The 25,697-nt window shown below is 41.7% G+C and overlaps 1 protein-coding gene across 7 annotated transcripts; it reads left to right on the top strand.

Annotated features, from left to right (window-relative positions):
- The first annotated feature begins 1,560 nt into the window (after positions 1-1,560).
- LOC115108130 (polypyrimidine tract-binding protein 1-like) lies at positions 1,561-25,626 on the top strand. Of its 7 annotated transcripts, none has more exons than XM_029632130.2 (16): positions 1,561-1,666; positions 2,336-2,389; positions 4,219-4,246; positions 8,800-8,863; positions 9,028-9,200; positions 9,405-9,551; positions 11,613-11,825; positions 11,911-12,021; positions 13,397-13,574; positions 13,781-13,861; positions 14,153-14,295; positions 15,932-15,965; positions 17,244-17,336; positions 17,544-17,760; positions 17,921-17,998; positions 23,123-25,626. In XM_029632130.2, the coding sequence occupies exons 1-16, from the start codon at positions 1,659-1,661 to the stop codon at positions 23,253-23,255; spliced, it is 1,755 nt and encodes a 584-aa protein (XP_029487990.2). In that variant the 5' UTR covers positions 1,561-1,658; the 3' UTR covers positions 23,256-25,626. The 7 variants fall into 7 exon arrangements, with proteins under 7 accessions (XP_029487990.2, XP_029487988.2, XP_029487987.2 ...); XM_029632128.2 differs by having other exon boundaries at positions 13,397-13,586; XM_029632127.2 differs by having other exon boundaries at positions 4,216-4,246; positions 13,397-13,586.
- The last annotated feature ends 71 nt before the right edge of the window (positions 25,627-25,697 follow it).

Here is a 25,697-nt window from a genome sequence, read left to right as displayed (position 1 = left end):
GATTAAAACATTATCAAGAGTAATTTAATATCACAAAACTAATATAAATATGTGTTGAAATGCCATAAATATCCTTTATTTGTTGTACTCATCAGGTAGCCTAATAACAGCTGTCATGTAGGACTATAGGCCTATGTTGAACTATGTTTGTATTGGTTGGCTATAAATGGAAGCTACTATGATGTCTTAGTGTATTCTTACTCGTATGTATTATTTCAAACTATTAGGTAAGGGTACATTACCTATATACAAAATATTATTTAGAACTTTTAAGAATGAATACAGCCTAATTGTTCATATATTCCCCTTCAGTGCATGACTCCCAAGCCCAGAGAGACATACATACCTGTGGCCTAATGTATTTTGGCTGTGTAATGATGAGTGCTGTAGGCTAAGCCTAGAGAGACAATGGGCTTCAGTCTGGTCGATGTGGGCCCCATCAATTATTCATCTATGGGCAGGTGTGTCACCTGCACCCAAACAGAAAAGTAATTTCCTGAAAGGGAGCATGTGAGGTAATTATTTATGGTGTGTTACCTGATACAGAGTCCAGGAGCTTCAACTGCATATTTGCTCCATTCAGATTACGTTTATTTCATTCTCACAGTATTTGTTCAATGTGAATATACAGAGAGGCAAATCTGCTGTAGTGTAGCCTAGCCATTTTGCATCAAATTGCACTCAACCCATCTCCATATGTTGTCTTATTGTTTTTTTTTATGAAGGGTAGAGGAATTTTTGCTATTTTTTCAGGATGTTGCCATAGCAGTGAGGAGGAGTCTTGGGACCAGGTGGTACAGGAGGCTCGATCTCCCTCTGTCTCACTCCAGAAGCTTTCCCACATCAAAGGAGTCCCATAACCTTTGATGCCAGACAAGGTTGAAATTCGAACGACAGCAATCCGACAAGATAAGGGTCTGATTAGGCAGCTGTTACGGAACAGAGGGTATGCCACTGACACGGCAAAGAGAAGTAAGGGTTTCAATGTATACAATCTATTCCATACTGTTTTTGTCTTCCCAGTACATCTCCTATATTTGTCAAGGCCATGCTCACGGATTTAGGCCATCTTGTGAAACAATAATTTGTTTTACTGTGCCCATAGGCCCAAAGCTGAATCTGTTTCTTGGAAATCGTAGCAACGCATTTGGATAAATTGTAAAAAATGATCTGCATATTTGATAGCGTCTTTGCCCTTAATTTGTTCTTTAGACCAATGAAGAATAATGTATTGCCTATTTTCCTTTACAGTCGTCCACGAACTTACTGTGTTGGAAGCACAGGTTCAGCCATGCAATAACAGGATATGCCATTCTTTCAACATATATGTAGACAGTTGTATCACAAATTCATTCTGCATTAAAAAAAAAATGAAAATAACAATATTTAATTTGCGACTGACAATTGACCATTTACAATCAAAGTCCATGGCCAACTTCTTTAAGACCGCCCTTCTCTAACAACTCTCGTCTTGTCCTATCAGCACCCACTTCTCGTCTCAGACGCCCACAATTGTTCTGTTCTCCCCAATCGTTGGGTTTTACTAGGCTAATCACATTTCGCTTCTCTGTTCTCCGCCATTTTGTAAGGGTATAAGAAAAGTCAGCCAGGCTACAGACTTGTTGGTCTAACTTGGGTAGCTAGTTCCGTGTTGTGCAATGGACGGGTAAGTTCAAGGAATAAGTTATGCTCTCGAGAAAAGAGCAACAAACTAACATGCTTTATTAAATATATATTGTAACGAAAATGCGCTAGTTAACCTAGTATTGTGTTATTGTATTTTGGTTGCGATGGAAACACGGTAAAGCTTATTTGCTGTGCATCCGTGAGATACTCCGAGATGCTTAACGTCGTTAACGTTAGTTACCAACCAACATGGTTGCTTTGGCGTTGTAGTTAACACTATCAGGCTTCCTTTTTTTTGTTTTTGTCTAGACTAAATTGCTCTTTGGTTAATCTACACTAAGACTGACGCATTTTGAGTGGACTAGCTAGTTTTTCTGTGGTATGGATGCTAGCTTGGCTAAGGCACTAGTTCTAGCCACTGAAAATTGGAACCACCTGTGGTAGTACGGCGTTGGATTAGTGTGTGTGTTGCAAGAATGTTTGCCAGGATTTTATATTGTAGATGGTCCTATCTACCTACCGTATTGTCTAGCTTTGCTGACTGTTGAACTATACCTTTTTACTTAGTTTTAGAAGCATTTCCATGACGTTACTAACGTGGCTATCCAACCATGCTTGTTGTACACAAGTAATATCTCTGCTTGAAATTCAGATTAAACAGTGAAAATATAATATTATAGGCTTGTTGTTAACCCCACATTTCTTCCAGCCGTCTAGAGACTGATTTGTATCCTATGGGATCTACTTACGTCACTGAATTAGAGTAAGTTCTTATTTTCATATACATTTTTAAATGCAAGGTACCAGTTCATTAGTTGTGAATATCGGATAATAAACATGATTTTTAGACTCATTTTCATATCACCTAGATTTTTTGTTGTATGTTGGAATCAATTTTTACGTCTAATTCATGTAGCACTGTGAGATGCCCGTTGATGCTAAGTAACCTCCATAATGGTGGTGATCAGGTTTCTCAGCATGCAATGACTTGGTGTGAGAATTGAGGGAGTGATTTGAGCTGGTGCATTGTCTTGCTTATCCTCCCCCTTGCAGTCAATGTAGCCTTTATTTGTGTACTTTGTATCAAGTCTACTCTGAAAGTATATAATCCTAAAAGATGGAATTTAGTTTGATTTTTCAGTAGATTCCAAAGTGTAAAGGAAGCATTTAGCTTTTTTTTTTGTAGAAACCACAAGGAATTTGTCATGGCTGCAGATATTTGGCTTATGGGAGTTTGAGGGGCATATTTGCCACAAAAGACCGTTTTGCATATGTGTATTCCTTTTGTCCTAAAGAACGGCACATGTTACTGCTTTTTTTCAGCCACTGGTCAAATTATTTATATTGATCAGTGGTTGATCAATCTAATTGTAATTGAGAAAGGGTGGTAGATGGGGGGGGGGGGAGGCTTGAGAGAGCTTTTGGGCTGAGTTTCCTGGCTGTCTCACATGAGAAACAGGATGTGGAGGTTAATCTTCAACCGAGTGTCCGCCAAATACCACTCATTTTTCACGGGCAAAGCTGTGGGAAAGGGGAACTGTTTGCTCTTTCCACCTTTAACATTAGGGGTATCAAGGGAATTCTTTGCCTTAAATGCAATTTAGACAATTGGTCAAAGTTGTTTTTCTAATTGATCTTGGTAGAATGATACATTCTAACTTTTTACTTTCTAGCAATTCTTATTATGGACATTCAACATACAATTAGAAGTGGCGAGGCATTGGCAATCTCCCAAGTCTTGGTTTATTCTTAACACAAATATCTGTAACATATCTAGCACCCGACTTTACTGGTGGCAGTACCGCTCCAGATGTCCAATGCTATTGCGAATTCGGTTTATGAAACTTCACAATTGTATGTTCTGCATGGTTCCTTTGAGGGGCAGCGGGTAGCCTAGTGGTTAGAGCGTTGGGCCAGTAACCGAAAGGTTGCTAGATCGAATCCCCGAGCTGAGAAGGTAAAACGTTTGTCGTTCTGCCCCTGAACGTGGCAGTTAACCCACTGTTCCTAGGCTGTCATTGTAAATAAGAGTTTCTTCTTAACTGACTTTCCTAGTTAAATAAAGCTTAAATAAAAATGAGATGTCATTAGCTACTTTTCCATGAACTTGTCCAGGATTTTTTTGTCAACATTTAGAAGGATTGCATAGAAAATAAACATTGCGCCATTGCTTTTGTAGTATGGGTCCATGGAAACCTGCCTATTAACTTTAGTTCAGGCCTAAGTGCAAAGCACGTTTATTTTGGTAGTGTTTTGGAAGTGTTTGGTCTTAAGTTAGCTTTTTCTGAGGTAACATCCTGCTCTTATTTTGACGTAACTATTTTTTATTGTTGGCTAGGCAGCCCATATGGCAGTTTTGCTTCATGTTAAGGTTAGACACTTGGACAATAAAATGCACTTTAAAAAGTTGAGTAGCCTAATTGTACCAGTGACTGACTGTCTGCTTTCCAACTTTTCTGCATCTGATAAATAAACCTAGTTAGCTTGTCTCTACCTTTTGGGGTTTCTGGATCTTTTAACCTTAATTTGGGCATTTTAATTTTTCATCCTTACTGCTTCTAACATTCCTGTCTTCTCTTTTCTTCACAGCAGTGTCCACGATATAACAGTTGGTACAAAGGTAGGCACCCTCTTTTCTCCTTTCGCTTTTCCCCTGCTTCAACATGTCCAGAGGTGTTTGAGAAGGGCTTCAGATTATAATGACCTATGGATGTAGCCGTGTGTGGCTTTGACCAATTGTTGCTCAGGCTGCATTTGTTATTACGGCAGCCATGCAAACTATTTGCTCCATGAGAAATGAAAGCTTTCAAAGAAGCTATTATGTGAAGGCACACCTACAACCAGTTTGGATCTGGCAGTGGGAAATCCTGTTTGCTTAGGTTGCAAGTTTTTAATTGGCTTCAAGTCACCCAACAGGTTCCTTTTGTTAGCGTTTTTTCATGGTAGTTGACTGATTAAACCGTGTTGTGGAACTGTAGAGGAGGCATGCACCAAGTAAAGGATACAATTAAGTGGAAAGGCCTCCCTAATGTTTTCTTTCGTGACACTTGGCTACACTTTTATGGGGGCAAGCAAAAGTAAAACACTCTGCCTTGTCACTGGTAACCAGTTACCAAGCTTACATTTCTCAAACTGTTTTCATCCTGTGTGGCGAGAACATTGCTGTTGCTGTGGAAACAGTCGAGCCTAATTATTGGTTGGCTTTGGCATTGTGCCGGGAATGCTCTTGCTACATTCCAGTTTTCTGGCTCCTCCAAGCGCTAGTCTCGCTTAAGGACTTTTTGTCTCTTCACTGATACACCAGCACATGTCCCAGTAAGTGTTAGCCAATTGTAATGCTGTACCACTCATAGGCTGGTCCCATACTTCCCTTGAGTCCTTTCTCAAGAAAATGTCTACTTTTACCATCAAATGGACCCTGCAGTCTATTGGCCAGGGCTAGCTAACTTGAGCAAAAGCAGATGTTTCTAGATGGTGGAAATTTGAGGAATTTTATGCTCTACGCAGCAGATATGCAGTTAGTGCCGTCTAATTCCCCTGATGGATGTTGAGTGACTCCAGGATATGTGGTTTTGGGATGGTGAGCAAACACACGGAGCCGGTGTTCCTGACTCGGTGCGTGTTGCACGTCTATGCTCTACAGACTGTTACTGTCGCTTCCCAGCTTGGTCTTCAAAGGCCACCCCACAGTAACAGCATTCCTCGCATCTCTTTTTCGCAGAGATAATAGTCTGTGGTATGTACCTAGCCAAGGGGGACTCTTAGCACACAGCACAAAGACTGATTCTTATAGGTACCACGTGCAAATGAGAAGGCCATTTTGTTACACTCAAGCCAGCGCACATCGGTAACCTTAAGGTGGTGGTAATACATAGCCAGGTTATCTTCACAGGAAAAGGGAGCAGTTTGCTGGAATGCGGGTGTTTTTTTTCACTCCATTTTTCTAATTTCTTCTTGTGTTTCCTGTTCTCCCCCTGGGGTGTGTCATTACAAACTGCTGGCCTCAAAGAATGGCCTGTTGACTGTTTCAAAATGGTTGGGAGGATCTTGGGTGGAACTGTGTAATTTGGATCAGTACAAATTGTTGCCCCTTAACATTTAGATAGCAAAATTGTAACCAAGCGAGTGCAACATTTTTATTACTTAGATGTTATTGTGATATAAAAGGCCTATATTTTTGTAAGTGATAGTTATCCTGGAGAAGACTGCAGCTATTTTAGGCCAATGTAATAGTTATGTCAATGTTCTTGAAATGCACAATATGGAGGTGTAGTGAACAGGTTCAATCCTCAAATGTAATTTGTTTTTTTCTTCCATAGGCTTGGAAAACTGTTGAGCTATCTTTTTTAAAATTAAATATAGATTTTAAAGATGAGGAATAGGTCATTAAATGTAACGACTAGGCCTATTTACCTTGGCTGTGGAGATGGCCTCTCAATCTCATTCCTCAAAGTTGGGAGAGGGTGGTGGGGTGAATGGAACCAATTGACCACATGCAAATGTGTTTGCCACCATTTTCAACATGCATGTTTTTCCTCTGGCCTCTGTTTCCCCCACACAATCTGTTTAGGGAAAGGATGGTATGGGAAAGGGCTGGGTGGCCTGTGTTTGATCATGTCAGTCGCCATTTGAAAAAGCTTCTAGGTAGCCAGCATATAGGCTACGAAGTAGATTAAAACACACCCCAGCCGCGACTTAGTGGCTTTAAGGGGTTCAGATACACCATTAGTGTTTGCTGGCTGAGAGTACTAGCACTTCTGAACATAACTCGCCAAGTGCGCAACGATTTTTACATGGCATGAAACATTTCGTCAGTCCGATGTATACAGCAGGTGGTCCCTAAAACACAGCGCTGTGAACGATAGGGATACGAATGCTAGATCCAACTTCGGTGCAATGTGCATGAGCTTTAAGAGGCAGAGGATTGAATTGCCGTTCAATAATTTACATGTTGATAAGTGACAAGCTCTCACTTGGCCACCTCCAAGGCTCCCCTATTTTTATCGGAACTGGCCTTTTAAACTTGTTTTGCGAACATTTGTGTGTGGCAGGGTAATTGCCAGGAGAATTTTAAACCTGGCTGTGGGTCTGAAGAGAATCAGTCTTGTGTATTTAGGCTAAGAGTCACGGGTGTGGCTTAGCAGCGCACCTCACCTGGAGCCACAGTCTAGGGTTTCTATGGGGACGGAGTGACATTCAGTGCTGCCCTGGTAACGACCCCATTCTTGCGGTGCATTGTCTCCTGCTTGCCTACTCAGTCTTTTTCACCCCCACTGCTTTCCCTCTCCACACCTTTCTAATCTTTTAATTTAGGCCCTCTGAAAACTCCATTAGAAAACCACTCAGTTCATTAACATTGCTAACCAACTGAAAGCCTTGGCACAGCTTTTTAAAGCATTGCAGCTTAACTGAGTTTTCTAACAAGTCTTGTTCTATCGCATAGTTATTTTATAGGACATAATACTTAACGGGCTTAACTTTTGACAACTGAATACATATCAAGTGTTATCTCTTTAATCAATAAGTTATATATTTTTTAACCGAACAGTCTGGCCAATTAAGTAGAAAGTTCTCCTTACCCTTGTAAAAGCCATTTGAGTGTTAGTGGCAGACAATGCCTGCTCTGTGACTTGGCCTGCCAGTCCTGCTAAGCATTATTTTTTTATTTTTAGTCTGTAGCAGGACCAGGAACATGCTTTTTGCTACCAAACATCTTTTGCAGACCTTTACACACAATTTACACTCGCCCCCATACCCCTTACATATGGTTTTCATTGAGTCCCGCACCAGTGGAATTTGGAGGGGTTGGTGGGGAGAGGAGAGCACATTCTTTTGCCATCTCAGCACTGCGGAAGGCTGTTTAGCTGTGTACTCCTTGTGTTAACCAGAGCAAGCTTCCCGTCCACATTGTCGATTACATGAAAAGCGCTGGCTGGCTGGTGGTGAATCATTTCCTTGAGAGTTGTCTCTGTTTCCCCCTATTGTTGGTGTTATAGACTATAGAGGACAGATGGTGTTCAGCCTTGTTTTACACACGCTGTAAAGCATACTACCTCTGTTTTATAGGGTATTGTATGTTTGTTTATGGCTCTGTATTTGTTTAAATCAGGTTTTACTATGGTTTTTGCTTTTATCAGTATAGGCTCATAGTTCAAGGAAAATATAGTTGGGCTATGTAGGTGATATAAGAAACTTAAGTTTGTTTGAAGCAAAATTAGGTTGAGGCTTTTAGCTAATTTGAATTTTGGGGGATTGGTCCATCGACTATGGGGGGAGTGTGTGAGCAGGTCACCATTTGAGCCATCACCCCCTACCAGTACCCACCTGAGTGGTGCCAGACTGCAAAGTGATGTACTACCAGGCCCATGACTTGGGTTTCTGCTCCCCCGCCCTCTCATTCCTGCTGCTTGGCGACCCAGAAACCGAGTTGTTTTTTTCCTCCCCTCCCACTGAATTCTCGGGTTCCCTCCCTTAAACCTATGCCAATACGGATGACCCCAACATGCATACAAGCGCATGCATGCACATGAAATGCAAGAGCAGTGGGGGTTGGGATGGAGAGAGATTGGGTTGTGTCCATTTACACCCCCCCCCCTAGGCCATAGAGGACTTAACGAGGTTAGCAAGTCCGGTCATTGGATCCCTGTCAGTCTGCGTATGGTCTTATCTATGCGCATTCCTCTCGTCTTTCTTTGTCTGCTTCTTTTACTTGTAGCTCGCGGGCTGTAGACTCAGGTTCACTTAACTTTTCATGTTAGCTAAGCAGCTGACCTTCTCCTGTTCCCGTTGTCACAAGACAATGGGTCACCCGGTACCTTCATACAGGTCCACGGGAAAGGCTAGTAAAGGGACAGGCTAGTAGTCCATCTGTTTGTTTTGGCTGTGATGGGGGGGGGGCTGTGCCAAGATTTGTGATTGTCAATATTGTTCTTCCCATTATTTTGATAGGTCAAAGTGGCTGGTTTTACCTGTGGCTGTTACGAGTTTCTTTTTTTGGTCCCAATGCATACGCGACAAGACGTTCCTCCCGTTTCCATTGTAAACCATAGGTCTTACCTAAAAATAAAATGTGAGAAGTGTGCTATTCAGTCATTGGGCTGGTCATGTCTTTAAAATGATGCTGGTGGTGCAGTTCTGCGTTGGTCTCAATAGCATGTCCTTCTCCCTTTGCAGAGAGGATCAGACGAGCTATTCTCCTGCGTGGCAAACGGACCCTATATAATGACCAGCGCAGCAGGTCAGTGTTTAAACCTCCGTTTGTATTAATATCAACCAAGTAAACTTTTGAATACACTGAGCGACGTTTGAGCACCACCTCTTCCAATTCTGATCTACTTCGGCTGATTTATCAAAAGGGTGTACATCCCAACAGTAGGCTCTCTTGCTCCCTCTCCTCCACAGCCAATGGCAACGACAGCAAGAAGTTCAAAGGTGACATAAGGGGCCCGGGCATCCCGTCGCGTGTCATCCATGTGCGCAAGCTCCCCAACGACATCAACGAGGCCGAGGTCATCTCCCTGGGCCTGCCCTTTGGCAAAGTCACCAACCTGCTCATGCTCAAAGGAAAAAACCAGGTAAGTGGTCTCACATGACAACCCTAGCTCATTCGCTTTAGCAGGGTTGTCTTGCCCTCCACTCAGAGGGGAGGGGTGTATTAGTTACCATTTCATAAGCTAGTAGTAACCAACTGTTAACCAGAGTGGAGCAACTGTTGTAGTAGTAGAGTGAATGATATCCGTAGCTGGACTTGTGTTCTTATGGCATTCTCCTGTGTCCAGGCCTTCATAGAGATGAACACAGAGGATGCAGCTCAGACCATGGTCAGCTACTACTCCTCGGTGACGCCGGTCATCCGCAACCACCCCATCTTCATGCAGTACTCCAACCACAAGGAGCTCAAGACGGACAACTCCCCCAACCAAGTGGTGAGTCACTCTGCTGCAGCTACTTCCTTCTCAACCGTTGCATAACCCTTTATCTGTGCAGGCTTACTACTTCTGGAAGGCCATGTTTTCAACATTACTTGGACAAAGGAGCATGTCTACAAAACACATCAGCAAGGGATTTCAGCTGCCACCCTGAACCTTTCATAATTACTCTTCATTAATTTTGACTTTCATTTTGTAGTTTTCTCTAAGCAATTAGTGTGGTTGATGCTTAGAGCCAACATGAAGTGGGTTTCCTCCACAGCGGACTAGTTTGCTGTGGTAGTGTTCCACATTTTTTGTTTTTTATTTTGAATTGGCGTCATGCGCTCTCCTCTGTTTCCTGTATTGCTGGGTCAAAATGACTCATTTGGAAACATTCTGTTCTTGCCAGGGTTTGTGTGGTTGCACAAACAAACCACCAGTCTACTTGTCAGCTGACTTGAGCCAATCAGAATTAACCTAGATTCTGCTGTGTTGCTGAAAATGGAGCTGTCTGCATTCGACTGCTAATTTGTTCAACTTACACTCTGCGGAATAAAGTAGGTCTCAAGTTTACCTTTCCCTGAATATCTTGCAGGGGTTGGACCCGGTTCAGGGAACACAACTGAAAACCAGAAAATAGATTTTTTTCAAGGAACTGAAATGCTTCCTGGAACAAAAGTGATCCATAATGTTCCAGAACAGAAGCATTACTTTAAAAGCACGGGAACAGATTAATACTTTGCATCCCAGGCACACCAAAAACAATTGTCCCCCAACAAAGCGCATGTATGCGAAGTCCTCACTCAGACTTATTCCAGTGTCTACCTGCATGCTAAAAAATCTTTGCCAGTGCGTGTTTAGGCTACCCGCCCCTCCCCTGTCTGACACATAGGCTACTGCACTGACCTTACAAGCTTGATTCAGAAGATGGGGAGTGATTTTCTTTAATTAGCAAGAACAGGAACTTTTCCCAATGCTTGTCAAGGATACTATAGGCCTAGTGATCGGGTTTCACGTTGGATTTATTAACTAAGGTAAGATGTGTTTTTAGCTTACGTTGGTTGCCTAGTTGTCTCAAAGAACATTCAAAGTTACTCTATAGGAGCCGCTCCTTGTAGGTATAATTCTGTGGCTAAGATACCCAGCGCTTTGACTCCTCAACCCTCTCGCTCTCCCCACCTGCAAAATCTGTTGCATCTTGGGCCTTATTAAGCTACACTTGTCTGTTCGTCATGCAGGTAAACAACTAGCTTGCCTGCTCCATCCTCACTGATTGGTGAAGTAATTTAATGAGATAAAGGAAAAAATAATCGACTTCACATCTAAAAAATAATAATTTAAAAAAAAGTATAATATAACCCCCCAGAAGGAATGATATAAACCAGTACTTTTTGGGGGGGTTCGAACCGGTTCACAACTTTTTTTGCTGGTCAGAACAGTGGAATGAACGGGGGGGAAAATGGTGGTTGTGTTCAGACCCGACGTGATATGAAAATAATTTTGGTTCCAACTGATATCTTATGGTCTAGTGTGTACCATGCACCCTCCCAACAATACCCTCCCTTTTTCTAAACACTTTCCTGGGAGACCAATGGCGACCAATGGAAGCTCCAGCTGTCCACTCTACTCCCCCTTCAAATTACTCTACTCTGGTCTTATCTGCTAATAGGTCAATGAAGGTAACATAAACACTGCTGCAGTGTAGATGAACATTCCCAGATGTTTGGGTATTGCTGGTAGAAACTAGGTTTCCCCTCCATGTTGTTCCTCTGTGTTTTTCTTCCCACTAGGTGTTTTACTCTCAAACGGGCCCCAGAGTTTCCACTGTGTATACAAACATGTCACGGACAGAGTGGTCAGCAGCACCCTGGAATGTAATCTTTTACTTCCCAAAATAGTTATTTTTACCGGCATTTTCTTGTAAATGTCCATCAACTTTACCTGAGGCTGTTCAATAAGAACATTCGGAACATTGAAATGTATTGACTCTCTGTGGGAGTCAGGTCAGCTCTACCTGAGCGTTTGTAGATTCTCTTGCTTCTTGCCACTTCCATTGAACCATCTTCCTCTCTTCAGAGAGCCCAGGCGGCACTGCAGGCAGTGAACGCAGTCCAGGCAGGGGGCATGCCCATGGCAGGGGGCATGCCCATGGCAGGGGGCATGCCCATGGCAGGGGGCATGCCCATGGCAGGGGTGGATGCCTCAGGGGGCATGGGCGGGCACAGCCCTGTGCTGCGCGTTATAGTGGAGAACCTGTTCTACCCAGTCACCCTGGACGTGCTGCACCAGGTAAAACACACACCTTTCAATACAATAATGACTGTATAGTGGTCTGAGCTTGTATTCCCCCTGACCATGCCCTCCTTGCATGCAGATCTTCTCTAAGCTCGGCACAGTTCTGAAGATTATCACCTTTACCAAAAACAACCAGTTCCAGGCCCTGCTGCAGTACTCGGACGGTCTGACCGCACAGCACGCTAAACTGGTAAGTAGTGCCATCTACCTGTCACAATAATATACAGCAGTTCTTATTCCCCTCCCATTTTTCTTCATTGTGTTTAACTTTAATGTGTTCCAAGTGTAGAGTGTGGGGAAAAGAATAGTCTGAAAGATGAATGAGCAAATCCTTGGATGCAGTCTAATGTGAAGGTAACCTGCCAAAATGACTTAGGCCCCATAGCACTCACATCAGTAGCCATTTTGTGCTTTGAAAGGCTGTTCATGACTCAAATCAACAACACCATCCCAGAAACCCTAGACCTACTCCAATTTGCATACCGCCTCAACAGATCCACAGATGACGCAGTCTCAATCGCGATCCACACTGCCCTTTCCCACCTGGACAAAAGGAACACCTATGTGCGAATGCTGTTCATTGACGACAGCTCAGCATTCAACACCATAGTGCCCATGAAGCTCATCAATAAGCTAAGGACTCTGAGACTAAATGCCTCCCTCTGCAACTGGATCCTGGACTTGCTGACACGCCGCCCCCCCAGGTGGTAAGAGTAGGCAACAACACGTCTTCCACGCTGATCCTTAACATCGGTGCCCATCAGGGGTGTGTACTTAGTTCCCTCCCGTATTCCCTGTTCACTGCGTGGCCAAACAACTCCAACGCTATCATTAAGTTTGCTGACAACGATGAGACGGCCAATAGGGAGAGTTTGTCAGAGAACTGGCTGTGTGGTGCCAGGACAACAACCTCTCAATGGGAGCAAGACAAAGAAACTGATCGTGGACTACAGGTAAAGCTGGGCCAAACAGGCCCACATTAACGGGACTGTATTGGAGCGGGTCGAGTGTTTCAAGATCCTTGGTGTCCACATCACCAACGAACTATCATGGTCCAAACATACCAAGACAGTCAAGAGACTGATAAGATTTGGCTTGGGTCCCCAGATCCTCAGTTCTACAGCTGTACCATTACCCAGTCCTTCACTGGTGTCAAGCTTCCTGCCATCCAGGACCTATATACTAGGCGGTGCCCCCCCTCCTGGTTTTACACAGCTGCTACTCACTGATTATTAATGCCTAGTCACTTTACCCCTACCTACATGTACAAATTACCCCGGCTAACCTGTACCTCTGCACATTGACTTGGTACTCTATATATAAGCTTACCCACTCTATATTACCCACTCTATATAGCCTCATTTAATTGAGTTTTATTGTTTATTAAAACATTTTTACTTTAGTTTGTTTGTTTGTTAAATATTTTCTTAACTTCTTGAACTGCGTTGTTGGATAAGGGTTTGTCAGTAAGCATTTCACGGTAAGGCATACATACACCTGTTGTATTTGGCGCATGTGAGAAATCAGAATTGATTTAATGCTGAAACTGTTGCCCTGTGGTGAAGTCTTTAGATGGGCAGAACATCTACAATGCCTGCTGCACCCTCCGCATCAACTTCTCCAAGCTGACCAGCCTGAACGTGAAGTACAACAACGACAAAAGCCGCGACTACACGCGGCCTGACCTGCCCACGGGAGACAGCCAGCCCTCCATCGACCACCAGGCCATGGCTGCAGCCTTCGGTGAGTACTATGGTGAATACATTTTAAATTTACCTCCCTCCTTCGTCCCTTCTCATTTAGACATGATTGGACAGGTGGAAGCTATGCAGCTGAACCCGTACCCTTCACCTGTCCATTCATTTTCAACATGTAATAATATAATATTTTACAACAAACTAAAGGTAACTAATCAATTAACACTCCTCTATCCATGTGTGTTTCTCCAGGTGCTCCCGGGATCATCTCAGCCAACCCATACGCAGGAGCTCATGCCTTCCCCCCGGCATTCGCCATTCAGCAAGCTACAGGTGAGTCTGATCGTCCTCTTTCTGACACCTGCCTCTCTCCTGACCAACATTGATGGATTGTAGTTACACTGACATTTTTACTAACACTTTACACTTCAAGGGGGAAGCTGGCCTCATCCACTACCATTGAGTGGCAACACTACAACTTTTAAACTTTTGCGGACCTTGACCTATGAGCAGTCGTGCTCAGCGGCTTCCAGTCCGGCCTTTACTCTATCAACCCATTCACTGAGTTAAAAAATATAAATAAATAAAATAATATGTCTGCCTCCCGTTTGCTTCCCTCTGCAGGCCTGACGATGCACGGTGTCCCTGGAGGCCTGGCTCAACTGACCATGCCTGTGGCTGCAGCCGCGGCGGCTGCAGGCAGAATGGGCTTCCACCAACTCTCCGGTGGCCACTGTGTCATGCTGGTCAGCAACCTCAACCCAGAGGTTAGTCCTTCCTTGACTCCCTCTCGACCCATAGTGGCCCAGATGGGCTTAGTTGAGCTGTGAAGCCTCTGTGGACGTGGGTTTTTATTCCTGTTCCCTACCCTGCGCCCCAAAGTGTGCACTTGCTCACTCACCCCTAGAAGTTGCTTGTCGTAAGCATGGGCTACCTCGTGAGTTTTCACAATTTCTCGCACCAGTACATTTCTTGTAATTTCATGCAGGGGAGTGAATGAGAGCACACTTTGGGGAGAGAATTGGACTGCAGCACATATTCAAAGATGTCTGTTTCAGTTGGCCCACATGACACGCCAAGTAAATTGGGCTGTGTATTATATGCTGGCTCTCCGTGTAACAACATTGATGTTAATGTATCCACTTCTATTGAATGTTTTTCAGGCCTTTCCCTTTACCCACACACAAACAAACCTTGCGTTAAGTCATGCCTAGGTGATATAGAGCCCCCATTACTGTCAACTTCCTGCAATAATGCAATGCGTACAGTGTAGCAGCGCTCTTGAATTTTCCCTAGTGTTTTTCTTTACTACTGTTCTCCCCTGAAAGTGTTGTACCATCCCCGTTACCGAAGTTTCGCTAGCAGTAGATGCAAACACTTAGGATACACTAACTTCATGAATATTAATTTGTTTACTCATTCAATCACTATTATTCCAAATATTTGCAAGTTTTCATTCAAATTGAAGATTAGCTTTAGGTTATTTGCACCCTCATACATGGCTATATTATTTACCATACATCCAGTTGGACCTATATATTGTACGTTAACTGTGTGGAATTTCTGAACATTATATTCATCAACATAATTGTACCAGTCCCTCTTAATCTACTGAGCATGTTAAAACTTTCAATTATTGGACAGCTCATTCCGTAACCTCCGTACATGGAGTGCGATTTTTCATCAGATTTAGAGGAAATATTGCTTTTATACATTTAACATGGCATTCAGCTTAAGCCCAACAAATATTTCTAGAATCATTCATTTAAAGAATGTATCTCTTCAATAGTAATGGTGCACGTCAACACAGACAGAATTATAGAAGTATTGTCTCAGCCTCATGTGTATCATTCCTCCTAGTTTCATTGTTGGTTTGTAATCTTCACTCTGATTTTAAAGCACATTCTATACTGGATGGAACACTTCATATTTCTTTGTATACTGACCTTGTTTTTTACCTCCTTTTCTTGTTTCTCTCCCTCCCATTCCCCCTCCCCCTCTTTTTTGGTTTTAATACCTTCACCTGGAAACTTTTTTTTTTTGCCAAACTGACTGCACGCCCCATGAATTCCCTCTCCCACTTTCTTCTCTCAACCATGATACCACATTATCCATTGTGTACACATCACATTCATATACACACACACGTAAACATATCCATTTATCTTTGCTCATATCATGTTGTTACATATACCACCCCTCCACCACTGCCACATCTCCTCCCATTCTTTGCTCCTGTCCAATTTATTAACCCTCATGATCCAACCACCGTTTTTTTTGTTTTTGCCATTCCCCGTGGAACTGCCTCCGCTGTGGATGATATGTTGAACCTCCACTCTCCTGCCTCCGATCTTTTTCCTGTCCCTTCCTCCCTCCGCTGCCTTCCTCTGCTGTCTTATAAAGAGAGTTACGCCCCAATGCCTCTTTATTCTTTTCGGTATGTTATCATTAGCACCTTTTTTATTATTACTACTTGTTTGTTCTGTTTTCTTTTTCTTAACTAATTTGTTTCAGTTTTTTTGTAATTTTAGTTTTCAAATATTTTGCGTGTTGATTTGAGACACTTGGCAAAAAGTTGCAGCATTTTCATGGGGTTTCTGTCCACAGCTGTCTTTAAAGGGATACTGATTTGACTATTTATCAAACTGTTTTCTTTCTCTGAAAATGGTCTATAGTTATGCTTTTGAGTTTGATCATCAACTTAAGCCTACTTGGTCAAGAACACGTGGACCTTAAATTCACTTTTGGGCCAATGTCTCAATGCTGCAATTTTCGGTCCCACGCTATATGAATATTGCAGACTAGTCTTTTTAATACTATGGACCAATTTCATATCAAGAGAACTTATGAATAATTTCCAGATCACAGTTGAATATTCCTTTAAATATAGTGCAAATGACAAGAATATAAGAATCTTGTGGGAAGTTCAGTGAGATGCTGTAACTTTGCCACTGTACATTTAGATTTATCATCTGTCTATTGTCATAGTTTGCATGCTTGATTTTTGTCATCTTGCATGCCCTTTATGAACGCTGTATCAATTGCTTTTGGTTAATGGTCAAGACTCCCATTTGTGCAGAGTACATATGGCCAATTTTGCATTCCTTCTGATCCTTATTCTAAATTTCTGACTTGCAGTCTTTTTTTAACCATTAAGTGCCTTACTTTTCCTAAATGTTTTTTACCAATTTATCAGGGAGGTGCCCCTTTGTAGACGCAAAAGTAATATCCTCCTTGATAAACTACATAAATCCCTTATTTTACCTTTTCTGTCCAAGTATAGTGACATTAAGTTTCACAGCCTATTTCAATTCTTTGAATGTATTAAAACCGATGTACAAACGGTAGCCTACACTTAGATATTTTTTAAATGGGCTTTTATGGTGTAGTAGTCACAAGTACCTCTGAGATGGTAAATGACCAATTCCCACTAGTGGCCATGATGCAATATTGCAATGATCAGTGGCTTCAGTCACTCTTGCTAGAATGTATTTTGCCCCCCTTATAATTTAGATAAATGGAGGAGCATCTTGATTATGAACTGAAGTTATTCATATACACAAGCTTCCCTGTGGTGCGTAGATGGGTGTTAACCAAATCTTAAGTGCCCAAAGACATGGTTTTGATTGGATGGCTTGGTCTGGTTTAGAGTTAAATTGATTTTCAAATGGTTGTCTGCCCCCCCCCCCCCCCCCCCTTGAATCTGTGTGTGAAGGTGTATATGGTGACGTGATGAGAGTGAAGATCCTGTTCAACAAGAAGGAGAACGCTCTGATCCAGATGTCTGATGGGACTCAGGCGCAGCTAGGTAAGGCCCAGCTAAACTTTCCTGGGAAGGAATACCTCCAACTACCATCTAAGAACTTGTTCTAACTGAACAGCAATATGTAGGGAGTGATGTGCATCTGAGAATGATGCTAAAGGGATAAAAATAAATAACCTGAGGTTATTTAGCGATGGAAATATACCCAAACTTTGAATATAAGACTCACTGCTTAACCTCTGTTTTCAACAGCAATGAGCCACCTAAATGGCCAGAGGCTCCACGGGAAAGCGCTGCGTGTCACCCTGTCCAAACACACCAATGTCCAGCTGCCCCGCGAGGGCCATGAGGACCAGGGCCTGACAAAGGACTACAGCAACTCACCCCTGCACCGCTTTAAGAAGCCCGGCTCCAAGAACTACTCTAACATATTCCCTCCCTCAGCCACCCTGCACCTCTCAAACATCCCGTAAGTAGACTGGAGGAGTTTCTCCCTTGCAATGATTCCCCTGACCCTTTTGATATCTGCTAATCCTGAGGTACTGCTTTCGTGGTCCGAAAAGAATTCTACATGTATTGGTAAACTACTGCTAAAATCTTATCAAGTTTTACAATGTCTGTCTTTTTAGTCCCTCTGTGGTTGAGGATGACCTCAAGATGCTGTTTGCGAGCTCCGGTGCAATGGTCAAGGCCTTCAAGTTCTTCCAGTAAGTTGTCTTTTTCCCCTCTCAAACAGCCATTTTAAACTTTATTTATCTGCTCGCATGTGTGATGTCTTTAGGAAAGTCTGTATTTGAAAAGTATTTAGATCCCTTGACTTTTTCCACATTTTGTTACGTTACAGCCACACTCTAAAATAGCGTCATCAATCTGCACACAATACCGCATAATGACACAGCATAAGCATGTTTTAGAAGAAAAAAAATCGTTGTCCTGTTGGAAGGTGAACCTTTTTCCCAGTCTGATGTACTGAGTGCTCTGGAGCGGGTTTCCATCAAGGATCTCTGTACTTTGCTCTGTTCTTCTTTCCCTTGATCCTGACTAGTCTCCCAGTCCCTGTCGCTGTAAAACATCCCCACAGCATGAATTTGCTGCCACCACGCTTCACTGTAGGGATGGTGCCAGGTTTCCTCCAGACATGACGCTTGGCATTCAGGCCAAAGTTCAATCTTGGTTTCATCAGACCAGCGAATCTTGTTTCTCATGGTCAGTCCTTTAGGTGCCTTTTGACAAACTCCAAGAGGGCTGTCATGTGGTTTTTACTGAAGAGTGGCTTCCGTCCAGCCACTCTACCATAAAGGCCTGATTGGTGCTACAGAGATGGTTGTCCTTGTGGAAGATCTCCATCTTCACAGAGGAGCTCTGTCAGTGACCATCAGGTTCTTGGTCACTTCCCTGACCAAGGCCCTTCTCACCTGATTGCTCAGTTTGGCTGGGTGGCCAGCTCTAGGTAGTTTTGGTGGTTCCAAACTTCTTCCATTTAAGAATGATGGAGGCCACTGCGTTCTTGGACCTTCAATGATGCAGAAATATTTGAGTACCCTTCTCCAGATCTGTGCCTCAACACAATTTTGTCTCGGAGCTCTACGCACAATTCCTTCGACCTCCTATGCTTAGTTTCTGCTCTGACATGCACTGTCAACTGTAGGACCTTTATATAGACAGGTTTGCCATTACAAATCAAGTCCAATAAATACAAATTACCACAGGTGGACTCAGAGTTGAAGGATCTCAAGGATCAATGGAAACAGGATGCACCTGAGCTCAATTTTGAGTCTCATAGCAAAGGGTGTGAATACTTATGTAAATACGGCATTTGTTTCTATTTTGTTATAATTGTGCAAAAATGTCCAAACCTGTTCACTTTGTCATTATGGGGTGTGGAGCTTGAGGACATGTAAATAAAATTAAAATAAGGCTGTAATGCAACAAAATGTGGGGAAGGGAAAGGGTCTGAATCCTTGCCGAATGCACTGTATCTGACCGTGTGAGAAAGGAGTAGTTCACCCAAATAACAAATTACATTGGTTTCCCTACCCTGTAAGCAGTCTATGAACAAGGTATGCTAGCAGTCCACGCTTCGGTTTAGGTTCCCTGGCACCGTTTCCAAATTCAGAAATGTTAGAATGTGTGTCATGAATCTCATTCAAATCATTCGGCATCATGTACAAATCTAAAAGTATCTAAAATTGATTGAAGCTCAACAGAGGGTTGGTAATCCAGCCAACTTCTGGAAAGTGGTCAAAGCTTTGAAACAAAACTCCACCCCTTGGTTGCCCCAGCAGGTTATGACAGCCTCTTGTCCCATGCTAGACAAAATTGACATTTTATGGGGCTTTTAATAACCATTTTGCTTCAGCTGGCCACCTATTTGAAAGGATAGCCTTTGAAAATGCCTCATTCTGGAGTACTTTAGTCGACTCTGCATCATTCTGTACAATATTTTCTAACACTCGCATACTTTATTTTCCTTTCTACCATTTGTCTGATGTACTAAGTGCTTTTCTAAAGATTGTTTTAAAGTCCATAGGGTCTGATTCACTTAATCCTGTTTTTAATGCAGCTTTCTGCCCCACATATTTCAGAGCCTTTGCCCTATTTTTAATTTGTTTGGTCTTATCCTGAAGATCTGGAAAGCGGCACATGTCGTCCCCCAACATAAGATGAGATCCTTCTGACTTAGATGACTACTGTCCAATTTCCAAATAAATAATCCCTAGAAACTCACAGCTTCTCACTCTATTCTTAATGTGCACCAGTCTGGTTTTAGACCTGAACATGGCATAATTTTAGATCATACTTTTTTATTTTTGCTGCCTTTCAAGGTCTTCATGGTTGACCATCACATTATCATTTTAAAAGTTGACTGATATAGACCTGGATCAGGCTTCTTTCAAGTGGTTTGAAAATTCTGTCAGACGGAACACTTCCATTTCTGCTGGCGTTAAGTCTAGTTTTCTGGCTATTACTTAATGTGTACCGCAAGGGTTGGTATTGGGACCTGTTCTCTTTACTATTTATATAAATAATATTTGTCTCTGTTAAAGTGTAATATTAATTTGTATGCAGACGATTCTGTCATGTATGCAATCGCCCCAACAATCTGACTTTTTTGCCTTTAAAAACTTAATGTGTACTTAATATGTACTTAATGTGGGCAAGACTAAATGTTCTTGAATTCTGGCAAAACGTTTGCCGTGCTACATATTTATTGAATGGTTCCTCCATCGATTGGGTTCTGGACTATATATTTTGATTTAGTTTTAAACACTGAGCAAGGAAACTAAGATTTAAATTGGAATTTTTCCTAAATTAATCTCGCCTCTCCCTGAAAAGCAGATTGTACGGTCAATTTTCCTGCCAGTTCTGGACTAGGGTGACACCATTTACCAGAATGCAGCAGCTGCTACTCTGAAACCTTTTGAATGCCGTCTACCATAGCGCCCTTCGCTTTATCGCAGGTGACTGTTTTAATACTCGGCACTGCATCCTGTATCAAAAGGTTTGCTGGTCCTCATTAAAGTCCCGCTGTTCACTTAACTATTTTTGTTTACAAAGCTCTACTACGCTTGCCTGGCTACCCAAACTCCTTTCTCCGGCCAAACGCAATGCGCCTGGGTCGTAGTACCTCCCTGATTTCTTGAATAGAAATCCATTCTAGATCGTCTGACTGGTTCCAAAAATCAATGGGTTGGCCAGAGCCAGAACACACATGGGTAATGCAGCATTTGAAAATTTCTTTGGCTTTGGTACTCTGATTGGTTCGAGGTAATTCAAACGCTTTGTTTTGTACAACACCCCTCATTTTGACAGTACCACAAACAACTTCAATGATGGCAGTCTGACAAAGTGTGTTCAGAAAGTATTCTTACCCTTTAAACTTGTTCCACATTTGGTTACAACTTGAATTCAAAATGGACAGTGAAAACACATTTAAAGAAATACAGAAATATCTTGTTTACTTACATAAGTATGCACATGCCTGAGTCGATGCTTTCTAGAAGCACCTTTGGCAGCGATTACAGCTGAGTCTTTCTGGATATTGTGCAACATTATCCCATTTTATTTATTTTTTAATTCAAGAATTCTGTCAAATTAGTTGATCATTGCTAGACAACCATTTTCAGGTTTTGCTGTAGATTTAAGACAACTAACTTGACCACTCTTGGTAAGTGACTCTAGTGTAGATTTGGCATTGTTTTAGGTGATTGTCCTGCTGGAAGGTGAAATCTCAGTTTGGTGGAAAGCAAACCGAAGCAGGTTTTCCTCTAGGATTTTGCCTGTGTTTAGTTCATTGTTTTTAATTTTTATCCTGAAACACTCCCCAGTCCTTAACGATTACACATAACATGATGCAGCCACCTCTATGCTTGAACATATGGATAGTGGTACTCTAATGTGTATTGAATTTACCCTGACCATAATTGGTATCCAGGACAAAGTTAATTGCTTTGCCACATTTTTTGCAATATTACTTTAGTGCCTTGTTGTAAGCAGGATGCTTGTTTTGGAATAGTTTTTTATTCTGTACAGGCTTCCTTTCACTCAGTCAATTCAGTTAGTATTGTGGAGTAACTACAATGTTGAGCCATCCCTCAGTTTAATGGCTGTGATAGGAAAAAACTGTCGCTGTTTTAGTCTCCATTGGCTTAATGATATCCCTTAGCGGTTTCATTCCTCACCGGCAACTGAGTTAGGAAGGACGCTTGTATCCTTGTGACGGTGTATTGATACGCCATCCAAAATGTATTAACTTAATGCTCGAAGTCATATTCAATGTCTGCTTAAACAGATTTTTTTTTTACCCATCTACCTGTAGGTGCCCTTAGCGAGGCATTGGAAAACGACCCTGGTCTTTGTGGTTGAAATATGTTTGAAATTCACTGTTTGACTGAGGGTCCTTTTTAGATTGTTTGTGGGGTACAGAGGTGACGCAATCATTAGTCATGTTAACTATTATTGCACACAGTGAGACCATGCTTATGTGACTTAAGCACATTTTTACACCTGAACCTATTTAGGCTTGCCATAAGTGGTTGAATACTTATTGAAGACATTTTAGCTTTCAATTTTGTATTAATTTGTAAAAAAATAAATCCACTTTGACATTATGGGGTATTGTGTGTAGGCCAGTGACAAATCATGTTAATCTATTTTAAATGCAGGATGTAACAAAACATAATTGTGGGAAAAAATCCAAGGGTTTGAATACCTTAAGGCACTGTATGTAGCGAACGATAGAGCAGCGTAATTAAGTTTGAGTTGTCCGACTTGCCTAACAACCAATTTGGTAACTCATGTTAATGGAGGTTCCTCGGGTGTCCACCGACTTGGGTAATTCAACTTTAGTTTTAATGCATATCACTGCTGGAACAATTTACAAAACTCATTACAAGTGAATGTTCTGGTGCTGCTCTGGCAATTTTAGTGTTGAGGACCCAGTAGATGAGGAATGTAACATTTGTATTTTTTATTTTTTACATTGTATTGATTGTACTCTTTTCAAATTGAATTGATTTGTTGTATTACAGTGATCGGGGCACCCTTGAGAATGAGGCCCTGGTCTCAATGGGTTTCCCCTGAAAGAATAAATAAATGCTAATATTGGTCCTATGACTTGAATGAGATTTGTGCCATAAATGCTAAAACATTAGCACTGTGAAACAGTGCCAGTGAAACATAACTTAAACTAAGGCATGGATTGTTGCCACACCTTGTCCCATATACTGCAACAGGGTAAGGAAACCAAAATGTCATTTTGGATGAACTATCCCTTTGAATGTTTAATGAAAGGCATTATATCTGACCGTGTGCAATGTTTATTTTTTTAGGAAAGACCGCAAGATGGCCTTGGTCCAGATGAGCTCAGTTGAGGAGGCCATAGAGTCCCTCATCGAGTTCCACAATCACGACCTGGGTGAGAACCACCACCTGAGGGTCTCCTTCTCCAAATCTACCATCTGAGGGGTGCAGCCCAAAACACTACTGCTAATGGGTCGCCCACATCCCTTCACGGCCTCTACTATGTCAAGTTGTGGGGAAGCGACTCTTCAGTCGTGAAGTAGCATCCAACACAGCAATCACTTCCATCATTCCTAGTATATTTATATACGCATATCTACATATGTCGACCTATAAACCATATGGAAAAGAAACGTGAACACCCGATTTTACTGGGTAAAAAAAGAAAAGTTTTATATTTCTAGCATCTTGCCTTTGCGAGGTAAATGCATTCCTTGCTCTCTGTACCGACAGAAGTAGTTTACACTTGCCTGTCTAAGTCTGATTTAAGAGATTGGCGTAGCCTAAACTTCAGTCTTTTGGTCAATTCCATTTGCCCTTGGGTTCCAACACCACTAGGTTCTGAGGTACTTCTGTGATGCCTCATATCCTCTCTGCCTTCAGATGTTTTCTGTGCCTTATTCCAGAAGTCTTATGTCCTTCAATTTGATATGTTGGCATTTTACAGCCAAAACAAAATTTAGCTTATCTTCCCCTCCCCAATCCTTGCTTGCGAAGACCAGGTTTACAGCTGATATGGGTTTACCGTTTGTATAAAATGTATTACGTGGTTCATCCCCCCCCAATGTATTATGAAGGTTTTCTTTTTAGTCTTATTTTAAAAGTAAGAAGAGCTAGTTAGTTGAAGATTAAATCCACAACTCATTATCTAGCTTTTTTATTTTTTAAATATGTAAACCCCTTGTACCAGGGTTTGTGATTATTAGTCTTGTTTACTCTATGTCTAGATGTAGGTTTGCATTTTTTATGAAATTTATGCAATACGTTTTGTACAAATCCAGTATTGTACACATTGTTATTCCTATATACTGTTGGTTGTAGCTTATAGGTATTGGTCAGTGGTTGCCTTAACGACTGTGCCTTAGCAAAAGGTCTTACTAGAAATGTCTTTGTATGGCTTACAATGTCTTATGATTTTTGTCTTAATGGCTTGCCTCTCCTGATGCAGTGGCTGTCAATTTAGTATATTTATACAATTTTGTGATACACTACAGCATAAAACCAAATAAGGCCTTTTTGCAAGTTATTTTAGCGAACCTGTATACACAGCTTTATTCATAATGCACTGCCACAGAGTTGTGGTAGTCTGCCTGCCCATTATAGCACATTTTACAAGGCTCTTACGGGGATCAGACAGAAGCGGACTATTGTGACTCTGCTGCTGTGAATTATAAAATAAACTTAAGAATTGGAAGCTTCTCTCAGTTGCATGCCAAGATGAATGATGGTTATTTGATATTTACATGTGGGGTTAGTAACCTTTTATTGTACAGGGCTGTGACTTTACTTTAATGCAGTCATTGCTAACGGCAATACGGCACCCTCTTTCATGTAGTCTATGGACTGGACTTGTGGATCTGGACAACGTTCATCTTAAATTGAGATCCATTTTGCGTTTTTGGGGAAGTGCCTTTCGAATGAAGCCTTTTTTTGGTCTGTTTATACACATATGTTTACGTAATGAACGTATGTTCCTGCCTTAAGTGCCCTCGGGCTCATAGGAAATGCACACATCTGGCATAAATGTAAAGGTCTGCAGTGATTCTGGGCGCTTGCTACAGTGAAGGTGGACACTTTGTTGTAGATCACATTTTAAAAGGTAATTATCAGTCTTAATACTTGGACATTCCACATGTGCATCATTTTATATTGGCCAAATGTTGAGGTTCTTTTCTCACAATTGTCCATCAAGTTCCTTATTTTAAATTGGTGCAAAGCAATAGAATTTCAGGGTCATGTGAGGAACCACAGTGCTCAGACATTGTTCGATCACTAGTTTTCTTGAACACCAGTTTATTACATGCTAACCTATTCATAATTGGATTCTAGCAATGCAGAAGAATGACAATTTGTTTGTAGCTTACTCAAGATGTGACACTTGTCTCCATATCAATATGTAGCATGTATTGCTATTAAAGGTATTTTACTTGCTTTGCATACCCCAGGCCAGGAGTGGATTTCCCAATTATGCAAAATTGCACAGCATTTAAAGTCATTACAACCGCGATCACTTAACATTAAGATGGCAGGATTTCTTCAAGTGAGGTGATTGTCTGGGGGGTGAAAAGCGGTATATTCTTTTTTTTTTATGTACCACAAAGTAGGTATTCTGAAAAGATAGGCTTTATATCTATGAAACATGTATATTTTGATTACAATTAGCTTGGGACCTTTTCTCTTGGGCCCCTCAGTAAAGAAAACAAACATCACAATTAAATTGTTAGAAAACAAACAAAATGGGTCCCTTTTGGTCATTAGTGTTCCGTGTAGCTTAAACTTTTTAATTGTGCCTTCAATAAATATTTTCACTGCTTTCAATTTGTAATTTCCTTTTTTTGGGTTCTGCCATTTTTTTAGATTTGCCTCTTTGCTCATCAGTTAGTT

Source organism: Oncorhynchus nerka, linkage group LG24, assembly GCF_034236695.1.
Source record: "Oncorhynchus nerka isolate Pitt River linkage group LG24, Oner_Uvic_2.0, whole genome shotgun sequence".
NCBI classification, from domain to species: Eukaryota; Metazoa; Chordata; class Actinopteri; order Salmoniformes; family Salmonidae; genus Oncorhynchus; species Oncorhynchus nerka.
The sequence above is the reverse complement of the archived record's forward strand: the minus strand, read 5'-3'. Positions and strand labels throughout refer to the sequence as shown.